The 12,090-nt window shown below is 35.7% G+C and overlaps 1 protein-coding gene across 1 annotated transcript in view; it reads right to left on the bottom strand.

Annotated features, from left to right (window-relative positions):
- LOC127069576 (frequenin-1) overlaps positions 1 to 11,898 on the bottom strand; it is a 30,414-nt gene extending 18,516 nt beyond the window's left edge. Inside the window, exons 1-2 of the mRNA XM_051006724.1 lie at positions 11,673 to 11,898; positions 9,139 to 9,840 (exon numbers count right to left, since the gene is read on the bottom strand). Of these exons, the coding sequence (XP_050862681.1) occupies positions 9,139 to 9,202 (64 nt within the window). The 5' untranslated portion in view covers positions 9,203 to 9,840; positions 11,673 to 11,898. The remainder of the gene's footprint in view (positions 1 to 9,138; positions 9,841 to 11,672) is intronic.
- Positions 11,899 to 12,090: the final 192 nt, after the last annotated feature.

Genomic DNA, 12,090 nt, shown 5'->3' with positions numbered 1-12,090 from the left:
TTAAGTCTATAATGATTTGTTTTAGATAAAAGTGTAATCATTCGATAGCGTATAATTACCGGCAAACCCGACAATTCGTTTTTATATCGGATAATATTTACACACTTAAAATATCTTGCGGTGTGCTGTTCACGTCGTAGATTTTATCGCAAACAAACGAATATATCTTCGGATTATAACAGATGGTAGATATAATATGTAATCGATTTATCTTGTCTCAACTAAAACGGGATAAGAAAGTTGCTGGAAAGACGCGTCAGCTTTCCTCTTAATTTTCGAAAGACTATGATATATGAGTCGGTTTAAGTTCTGCTCAAGGTTACTGAGCTATCAATAAAAATTTAGTTTTTTGATAAATCTTGATTTTTTTTCTCGAACTATCGTTAATCAGATATTTAAAAAAATATAACTCTTGAAAGAGAAAATTTGTCAAGCTCCATGTACATGATTTTCAAGATCGAAATTTAGCTGCCAGTTAAGTAGAAATTTAAGAAATTGCGTTGACAATTTATCTTCTCGTTCGTCGAGTAAAATAACTTGCTCGTTAAAAAGCTCTTCTTTTTTTAACATCCTCGGAAAGATATCTGGTAGTTCGTGACGAGAGTATTCTTTCTAGCAAGATAACAGACTTCTTTAAGAGCTTTAGAGAACACAAATGTTTTTCTATAAAGCGTGACATTTTTTTACGATAGAAACGATAAAGAAGTCTATGAAGTAATTTATCAATGAGTCTGCTTTCATTCAAAAATTTAATAAGGCTATGGAGTAATTAGACAATGGACATCTATAATCCGCAATTAAAACAATGATCGTCGAAAAAAGTCATTGACTCGCAATTTTATCTTATCCGTAGAATCGTAAATTGACGGATATCACTGTTGATAAATTTTCATTGATCCTTTCCTTACTAAAGGTGGCTATAATCCACGCGATAACACTTTATTTCAATTAAGAACTCTACTGGATGAACATAGTATAGGTATATATACATATATGTACGTATATATGTATATGTATTTTTTCCCTCAGTTTATAATAATACTAGATTAATCTCATATATGTAACTCGAATAAATAAAACAATAATTTGAATAATATCAACAAATTACATCGACAAATTATCAGATGTAACGCTCTGTAAAAAAGTGTAAAATCGTGATTCGTCGTTTTCACGTTATATCCCCAGTCGTCTCATATTTTCGATAATCTTCGACTCGTTGCACATGCCAGTCTTTTATTTTCTTGTTTACCGACCTTGCTAGACTAATAAATAAATCAATGAAATATTTGCGAACAACGTAGATTCTCTCTCTTTCTCTTTGTCTTATTTTACGACTTACCGCATTAAAAACTAAATCAGACAAATATTATTACTAGGAGAAAATGGATTGAACTTTCGTCGTTTTCTTTTTCTCAACATTTTACCATAAACATTATATTAATTCAAAGAATCGAATATTTGATACTTCCCTCGTTCCCGAAATAGTTCATTAGAGATGATTCGAGATTGTAAATAAAGACAAAAAATCTGTGACATAATTCATAGATTCGATTTGCATATTCGCAAGAAAAACTCTATTATCAATTTAGATAGAAATCGTATACGTTCACAAATGATTTGTCAAGGAAGACACACTATACAACATCGGAACTGTACACTTTGATTTATTCATTATGACTTTACACTGTAGGAAACTCGAATGCTTGTAAGACTTGCTTATATACACGAAATGCTAAGAGCCACGAAAGGTTCGTCCCGTATATGTGTATACGTACACGTATGTATATACGCATGTGTACGTACGATCGTAACCACAAGCTAGTGCTTTATAGTGTCTCATAAATTTCCTTTGGTCGAACAAAGGACATTTCTAGCGTGTGAAAGTATCCGACACATACACTCTCTCTCTCTCTCTCTCTCTCTCTTATTCTTATATCGTACGGGTCCATCGTCATCTCGCATTCTAACTTTAATTCTATTACGAGGCGAGAAATGACAGAATTACAAGCACATAGCGTTAACTCCACGAGCGTGATAGTAATTCGTTAGTAGCTCATAGAATTTAATACCAAGACCGTTTCCACTTGGAAATGACAGGGTGATTTTATTACCGGACCATCATCTTGAAGATACGATTGAAGTCTTCTCGAGACCTATTCCTGAAGAAACCTGATCGATAATTATGAGATTTAACAGGGTGGTTTTAGGGTCATCACGATGATCGACACGACCACGACGTAATCGTATTTTATTGCAAAGGAGAGAAGACCAAGTGTTGAAGCACTTTCTAGACTATGTAGAAATCGATAAATCAAATTAAAAAAAGTTAATACTATGACTATATTCCTGTTGCTATGAAATAAGTGATAAAATTTGAGTGTTAATTATTATCGTTCATTTAACATTTCAACGTGATATAAGTGTACAAAAATAAGATTATCAACTTGGCGCAATTTTATTCTTTTTTTTTTTTCAATCGTGTAATCCAATAATCCGAATGAAATAAATGACATTGGCAGGGTCTATCTATCGAGCAAAACTATAAGTCGATAAATCCGATCGGAAATGAGAAACGCCGAAAGTCCGATTACTCCAGTCAATTAGTAGCAATTAAGCTGCTCTTCAAGCGATTAATTGCGTCGACTTTGCTTCGGGACTAAATGTAACTTCCTACTAAATGTACATATATATGCCTATCTACGTACATGTGCACGTGTTGTATATATAAGTATATAAGACATCGGGGAAACACGAAATATTCAAACACGCATTAGCTTACTTTCGGGTCACAGCAGAATTGCTTCGGATATTTCATTTTAATTTTGAGATAATCGTAAACGAGATCTTCTAGATCATTCCGTAATCTCCGTTTTTCCTTCTTTTTAATATTGTCAGCTTCGATTAAAAAATAGTCGCGAGAAAGAGAGAGAGAGAGAGTCATTTTTCTTTCCACGGATTCGTAATTTATTTTCTCTGGTATTTTCTTTCCAGTAAAAAAGCGAGAATTTGAGGACATGGTTTAACAAAAAAATGAAATGTCTGACAGTCTATCTTCTTCTTTATTCGCTATCTTCGTTCTCTCTTTTATTCTCGGAAGAAAAGCGTTTCTTTGGAAAATTATGTTAAATTTTGTATAAGTCGAGGAAAAACGAAGAACTCGGAAGCTTTGGAAAATAGCTCGAAGCGTGTCTCCAATGAATTGCAATGTACATATTTTTCTTCTCCATTTCTCTTTCACTCTCTCTTTCTTTCTTTCTCCCTTGCTTTTTTTCGAAGAAAAAAAATTCGAAAAGTTAGGCGACTTACAGAAACCATATTCCTTTATGTGAAAATTCTCTGCATAGATGAAAAATCAATATTCGTTAGATAAAAAGTATTACTCGATCGCGATAATTAACCTCTTCGATAAGTTTCTTATTTGATTATATTACTTCTTAATTCCATTGAACTTTGATATTACTTCATTTACTTAGTACATGGTGAATAGCGATCGAGACTAACTGTAAGAAGTTTAACACAGTGAAAGAACACTCTATCACCTAATTCTAATCTAATTACTCGGTTAAGTAAATTTTCAGAATATTTTTCTATGCAATATCAAAATTTATATACCTACGTTTCAAAGAAAATCAAATGAAATTTCCAATCTGTCTAAACCGTTATTTATCGATCAGAAATCTCTACAGGTCCTAAATCAAAACCCTTTTCTGAAACGTCAAATTCAGATCGAACTGTTCGGAATTATTTGCATAGTATATATACACATACGTACATACATATACACGTATACATATATATATATGTATATATATATCACATGCACACGCGTAAAAATATATATCAATAGCTGCGTCTGTTTCAATAGGAAATGTGATATCGATACGATAAGGCAATAGCCTGTTTGGATAATAGCTCGTTCAAATGACAAAATATTTTGATAATTGATACGATTAAGAGATCGTATTGTACTTGTATTTTACAAGGAAACAAATTCAAAATACAAGAGAAACATTTTAATAATAAAACATTCAAAAAGGCAAAATAAGACATGATATCGTTAAAAAATTTGATTCGAGATAACGTATCGTGCCGTAAATAAAAAATTGATCGATTGATCGATCGATCGTTCGATAAAATCTCACGCGCGCGCCCACACCGACATTTTAAAAAATAAATGAGATAAAAAAATTCTTTCGAGAGATTTTAATTAGTAAATAAATAAATATATAAAAATTTTAAAAGCGTTGACACATGCAATATCTCGTGTCATAAATAATATTAATGAAAAAAAAAAAAAACAACAAAAAAAGGATTGATTAGTAAAAATTTAAAAAGCGTTTCAAGCCCGTTTCGGAAAAAGGAGAAACATGGTAGAGAGGATTACATCGTTTTACGGACGAGCGAGTGCTCTCAGAAGTTGGAAAATGAAGGGTCGTCGAGGCAACCGGACCGGTAATTGTTCAGCCACACTTGTGCACACGTGTAATATCTAGACAAGCTGGTGCTACTGCATCATTATCGATCGACCTTCGAATTCTCTCTCGCAGGTAATGTTCGATGAACAAACATCAATTATATTTTTCAAACGTAATAAACGAAGATCGAAGAAACGTCTTGAAATACGAAAAACTTTATAGAGGAAGAATAATAAGTGCAACTTGTAGGTATGCAGCTAACCGATCCAATCGCAATTAGTTTTATCCGAGAGAGAGAGAGAGAGAGAGAGAGAGAGAGAGAGAGATGTATTGGATTATCATTGTATATAGTTGTATATAGTTGGATTATCGTTGTATATAGCGTTGCATATAATAATTATTTATGGATTATGCGATCATTCGATTTATTTTATTTATCCTTTATTAAATCTATAATGACTTTCTATCGTATAGGATTACTTATCGTCGTTAAATAATTTATATAAATTGTATTTTGCGAAATTAAAAATACTTCTTTTTCTCCCTCTTCGTAGATAGGTATTTTTTTTCCGCGTATATACGGATATTATATACGAGTATGCGTTTATCAAATTGCACGAGTCATTTCTAAAATTATAGAATATTTTATGACGTATATCGACGATTTTACAATAATGCTCGATTTTATGGGATAATATATAATATAATACATCGATGACGACAATACCTTCGTACTATTCGAGGATATCGATCAAACGACCTCTCCGACATAGTTCGTTGTCGTCGATATTAGCAAAGGAAGATTCGTTTTCTGCTTCCTCGACCAACCAAGCCCGACTTCCTATTTTCTCTCTCTTTCTTTTTCTTTTTCTAACCCGATCCGAAAGTTCACTGCGAACGAAGGAATTCGATTGAACTTGTCCTTTATATCGAGAAAAATGTTCTCGAGACATTAAATTGGTAAGAAAAAAAAAAACAAAATGGAGAAAGATAAAAAATATTTCTCAAGTTTTTACTTAAAAAGTAACATTATAATGTCTCTTTAAATTCTAACCAAGTAACAACTATAACGTTTACTTAACACGTAAAAGCGAGCAAAAGTACGTAACGTTAAACGCTCGTTAGTAGAAGAAATTCATATTTTCTTTGATATACGTGTTCTTTTAGAAATCTCGCTTCCTAAATAAATTATGACAAGAGATGAGGAAAGAGAAATAAAGAAGAAAAGAAAAGAAAAGAAAGGAAAGGAAAGAAAAAGAAAAGAAGAGAGAAAGGGAAAGAGAAATAAAGAGAACTAGAAAGCGGAAGAGGAAAAGAAAAAGAACGTCAGTAAGAGAAAAGGGCAGAGAAGAGCGATAGAAAGAGAAAGAAATAGAGGACAAGGGTAATAGGAAAGAGGAATAGGGGCAAAAGCAATAGGAATAGGAATAGAAAGAGACAGAGAGAGTGCAATAAAAAGGGAAAGAGGAAGAAAGATATATATATATATAAATGTAAATAGAAGACAAAAAGACAATAAATAGTCGTTCCTCTTTGGTCACATTCTATCTTTGGAGAGCGCGAAAATTTGATCGTAGAATACGGTACGAAAGTATGAAAATAAATTGGAACGGTCTCTCGAGGGTGGAGAATCAGTAAAATGAGGGTGGTTGGGGGTGGGAGGGAAGGAGGTGTAGTAATTGTCGAGGGGTGGTTCGCGCACACGAAGAACCGAAGCGAGTTTTCTCGTCGTATGCATTCGTAGGTGCGTGACCAAAGAGTGGAAAAGCACAGACATCGATCGTCGTTCGTCCTCGCCTCGCCCTCTCGCCGCCGCCACCGCCGCCGCCGCCGCCGCCACCACCACCGCCGCCATCGTTTCGCATATATCCTACGATCCCGCCTGTAGGCAGAAACGATAGCTAAACTAAAACGAACGTTGCTCGGTTATGTACTCTCGTATATATATCTGCATACATATATTATATGTATACGTACGTATATATATATATATATGCGGAGATAGAGGTACGGAAAGAGAAAGAGAAAGAGCATCGACTTTCACCCCTCCTTGCGAACATTCTTTTCTTTTTTTTTTCTTCTTTTTGACTCTCCAGCCACCCTTTGTCTCTCTCTCTCTTTTTTTATGATAGGAAAAAAGCAAACTTTTTTCTAGAACCGATAACAGGGCCAGCAACGTATCCTATTGTCTCGTTATATTGTATGAAACACGTGTCCTCTTTTACTGCGTGCATATGGAAAAAGGATGGATAGAAAATAGGATCGACAGACGTTGAATAAAACGAGCCTTCTCGTTTCTCGCTATGACACTTCCGCCTTTTAATCTCAACTGAAAAAAAAATATCGTTTGGAACGTTTAACGTTCTGATTTACCTACGTTTTTATAATATGTTCGAGAGAAGAATATTTTTTTAGCGCTAATAAGAAATTACAAAAATTATTATTTTTTTTTTTTGAAAATACGATAGAATCAATTGTAATAACGAAATGATATAATGTAATTTAAAGTGATAAATGTCAAGATTTTTAATCAGAATTTTATAACAGAGAAAAGTTAGTTAATAACGATAGCAAAGAGAAGGACGCGCTTTATACTGTGCACTTAGTTGTTAAACGAACGTTTGATCCAGTTCATGCTATCGTTAATTTCCTTTTGAAACGTTCGCTTCACAATAGCTACGTTCTCGTTTATCTTCGAGACGTATTGTCAGAGATCGAGGAATTTCGAAGAACTCGATCTGATAAGGCTATCGTTTCTAAATACAGGGTGTACCAAAAAGTTTATCATATTAGAACGTTTCCTTTGAAACTCTCAAAGGTATGTTTAAAAAAAAAGGGAGAAAAAAGAAAAGAAAAATATCGAATCGAAGAATTTGACGATCGTGTTCGAAATCGTGTCGTTTCACGTAAAAAAAAGAATCTCTTATCTAACAAAAGTAGCGATTTAAATATAATATATTCGAACGAAGAGAATATAAATATAAATCGCTTCGATCGATGAGTTTAATAAACTAGCTGCTTCCCTATTCCATACCTAAAAAAGGGTCCTCATAATAGTATATAATGACACACGAAACCAGGTATCCCACTGCGGAAGTGGATAGACGACGGATATGGTTCCCACATGCGAAAAAAGAAAGAAAATATAGGGAGATCGTCCCAGGATAAAATAATCATTCGAATCGATCCAAGTTGAATAAAAATAAGGACGTTAAATAAGTGGAATAAAAAGGAATAGGACAAAAAATAAAAACAAAAAAAGAGAGAGAGAGAGAGAAAGGAAAAATACAAGCTACCTTTCGAGTTTGGTCATCGAGATTTACATTTAACTCGATAAAAGTTTTTCCTTGAAGAAAAATAAGAAGAGGAAAGAGGATTACTTCGAATATATAGTATCCATCGCTATTCTCCAATTCGTTTGAAACGGCAGGCTCATTAAAATCCTTCGTTACGACGCGTTAGATACAAATCGCCATTGGAGAAGAGGGTGTTTAACTGACGAGCTAAATGAGACTGGATTACACGGATCGTTAAAGGGGATAACTAAACGCATTGTGTCGGCTAATGACTCCGCGCTTCTTGGCTACGTTCATCGAGTGTAAACACCCTGAGACAGTGTATCCTTGCGAACAATAAGCATCGTCTGTCCGTTACATTACCATTCCTTTTACTACTATGGCCTAAGACTTGCAAAGCTTTTCCTTTCAATGTACATATTGTATTAAACGCTCCTACATCGAGATAAATCATATCAAGACGCAAGAGTATTTTGTTAATGTGCGTGCGTTTGTGCATGTATACATACATACATATATACGTCATACATACGTACATATATATATATATATATATAGAAACACACACCAATACGAAACGATATCTAACGAAGTCATTAAAATGAAAAAATTAAAATTAATCCACTGTAACCCCTAATATTAATACTATTTCAGTTTCGCGTACATGACATTAGTTTTGACCAAGAACGTACCAAAGTTAATGCGATTGGCTGCTGCTAAATATGAATATATTCATATCGTATAGCAATACACAAAATGTTTATATGCATATAAAGTGCACGTTGCTTTATATACAATGATATAAACAGGGAACGTATCGCAAATATACAAGCTTCGCGTTATATGATATTTATTTGTTTATATAGGTATAATAATTGAGTTATAGAGGATTAATTAAGAATAATCAATTTGCAGAAACCTTTTTTATAGAAATGTTTTAAAGTCAACGATCGTTCAAATCGAATTATTCTATAATGATTTCTTCTTCGTTGATGAAAGGAACGCGTTCCTGGAAGTTCGATCGTATCTGACGACTCTCGCACAGTATTATTCCTCTATCGAGTAGAAACGTGGTAAACGACGGATGCGAGAGAAGACGCGAGAAAGAGAACAATACGAAAGTGGAACGTTTCTAAAGTCGGTCGGTACCGATCATGAAACCAAATGCGAATGCCAAAGAAAAGAAAAATAAAAACGGTCGTGATTACGAATACAGAGCATGATTTATAAAACTCGAGAATGTCGGAGGATACGAGTTTGGTCGAAATTTGGTTACAAATTTCATCGAAAATTTTTTTTTCCGATTTTGCTTCGAATTCGTTCGGCGATCTTGTTTCCGATTGAAAAAATTTGGTTTGAAATTGTTCTCGGTAATGTTTTTCTCCTCTCTTCGTTTCTTCCATCAATCATTATATAATTTTACTTACAATAAGTAGCGGTGGTAAGTCGATCGATGGTATCCTGCTTGAGCTTGCTATTTTTCTTGCCCATTTTCGATGACTGCCTTCGTCGTCTTCTTTTTATTTCTTTTCTTTTTATCTCCTTCGACGAAAAACTTTTCTCCCTCGACGAATATCCGAACAACGTAAATATGTTTTCTCTTTCTCGAAGAAATAACTCTCACCGTTCACCGTGCATCGCCGCTCGACTTATTAGACGAATTCGACGAGACGAGAGAAGACGTACTTGAAAAAAATCGTCGAGAGATTCAGCTCTATCCTTCGACGCGTTCTTTTCTCAAAATCACTTTGTTTTTCCCTTTCGATTCACTCTCGATCGAGTAAAGTCTTTCGAGACAATTCTTTGCGATCGATTGCACTGTCGATCGAAATATTTCGAATCGAGTTACGATTTCACTTGTTTCGAGCTTATAGTTCAACACATTCTTACGATCGATTCAAGTTTTCTTTTCTTTCTTCGTCGTTCGTTACTACTACAAAACAAAAACTTACTCTATCTCTATCCTTAAAAAGTCTTGGACAAAAGTTTTCGAAAGGATTCAATTTGGATATACAGAAACTTTAGCTCGTCGATGAGAACATCCGTGCGAGTTCCGAAAGACTTCTCGATAATTTCACGTTGCGATCTCGCACTTGGGCCGATCCTCGAGAGACGTCTGGAGAAGTTTGCTGGAAAGCCAGTCGAATTCCTTATACGTTGAGCTTTACCGATATAATCTCGTTCCAGTTCGATCCTCATCGAATCTCGCTACTTCGATTTCGACGACCCGATTGCCCTCGAGGATTCTCTCTTTTTTTTTCTTCCTTTCTTGTTTCTCTTTCGAGAACGATCACGAAAAACAATCGTACCAAAAAATTTACTTTCAAAATCGAACGATCTTGTTCTTACCTTCGTTCGATTTTTCTCATCAAAATCTCAAGAATTTTTCTCTCGAGAAAATACAAAAAAGATGACGGAGACTTTAATGGATTTTTTTAGGATGTTTGAGGAAACGTAATTAGAAATTTTAATGATTTTTCATTGGCCTCTTTAACGAGGACGTCGAAAGACTCTTGGTACGAAGATAATTGCTTTTTGTCATCGTTCTATATAACACGATTCACTTCAATACGCTCGATTACGATAACATATTTTACTTATAGAAAGTTTCTCTAGTCGAGTAGACGTTTCGGTTAAATAATTAATGAAGAGACATTCATGACGTTTAATCGCGAAATAGAAGGACCTAGAGATAAAGAAAGAAAGAGGAGAGACAGAGAAAGAGAGAGAGAGAGAGAGAGAGAGAGAAGAACGAGAAAGGAAATCCTTCAGACAGACAAGGAGAAATCGCAGGAAGAACGTAAAGTTTCCGCAAGAGAGTTCTCCCTTATCTTTGGTGAAGCAGGATTCACTTCCGGTCGAGGTCGTGCTGCACCCTTGACCTCGATCTCTCTAACGCGACACCAGCAGGTGCGCGCTCGTGTATGCGCTTTCGTTTACAAAAGAAACTGTACAAAAAAGAAAAGAAAGAGAAAAAAAAAGAAAATTAAAAAGAAAGAGAGAAAAAAAATATGCTATTCGCAAGATCTGTATTTTGTTGGTTGAATGAAACGACTCGTCGAATCGAGATAACAATTGAGGAGAATAGAATAGGATAAGCTGGAGCTTCGATCGAATGCATTTCTTTTCATATGCAACGATGCGTATTCTAGGGAAATAGGAAAATAGTCAAAAAATGAAAAGAAAAAAAGAACAAAAATATTGAGATAGTTCGATTACGGAAAGAATCGAGATATGGACGAAAGAATTGGTTCGATTTGATTTTCCTTTTTTCAAATCGGCGCAACTGGTTATCGACGCGATAACACTCGCGCGCGTGTGCGCCTGGATTGTAGGTGTACGTAGAGTCCCATTCATAAACTAAAGCAGATATTGACAAACCGCGGGTGGCAGCAGCACTCGAGTATCATGTGGGTGGCAACGTTCCACTTAAGTCGTCGGCGAGAGAAGAACTCGTTAGGGAGGGAAGGCTTAACAGGAAAAAAAATCGGATCAAGAAGACAAAAAAAAAACTATAAAGAAGGAAGAAAGAATGAACAGGACGAATGAGAAAAGAACGTTCCGAAGTTACTGACGAAATCGGTATAATTTTGACTTAGCGATAGAAAAGGGGATATGCTATGCCTTTTGAAAATCGCAATGCGGAAAGAGGAAGCTGTACTGTTTGGCTTGACTATCGGACTGCGTCTCGAGTCGATAGAGGTGGTCCAGGAATTTTCGGTATTGGCTACTCTCTCTCTCTCTCTCTCTCTCTCTCTCTCTCTCTCCCTCTCTCTCTCTCTCTCTCTCTCTCTCTCTGCCTGTCTGTCTGTCTATCTGTCTGTCCGTTTGTCCGTCTGTCCGTTTGCCCGACTCCTATATAACCAAGAAGGACGCAGGAAGAAATTCGTATTTTTCGTGAAAAATGACCGTAGCTGTTCGAACCGTCGAAATAGCGAGATTTCATTCATGAGCTTCTTACCGTTGTTGGCGAGAAAAGTAAGTACGTCGGCAAAGCGCGAACCAGTGACGTCATAGCTTCGCGGCGCCTGGCGTCAGACTGGCTCAACGGTGACATTACGTGCTGGTGCGTGGGGTAAACGTCGCGCAGGCGCGACTACGTTCGAACCGGAGAACGCGGCTCTCTCCCATCGTCTCTTCCCCACGTCTTCTACGGGGAGAAAACGACTACCCTCTCTTTCATCCCCTCTCCTTCCCCTTCCTTTTCTTCCTCCACCGCTATAGTCCTTTTACATTTTATTCCATTTCCCGATCCTTCGTTTCTTCCTTTTCCTTTCTTTTCTTTTTCTCTTACCGATCGTTTTCTCGGTCTATCTTCGTCCCTCCCTCTCGTTTTCTCAAAGTCAGACAAACCGATTTTACCGAACATCGAGCAGAAA

The sequence above is a fragment of the Vespula vulgaris genome, chromosome 15 (assembly GCF_905475345.1).
Source record: "Vespula vulgaris chromosome 15, iyVesVulg1.1, whole genome shotgun sequence".
Taxonomy (NCBI): domain Eukaryota; kingdom Metazoa; phylum Arthropoda; class Insecta; order Hymenoptera; family Vespidae; genus Vespula; species Vespula vulgaris.
Note: the sequence above shows the minus strand (reverse complement) of the source record. Positions and strands in the feature narration are given on the sequence as shown.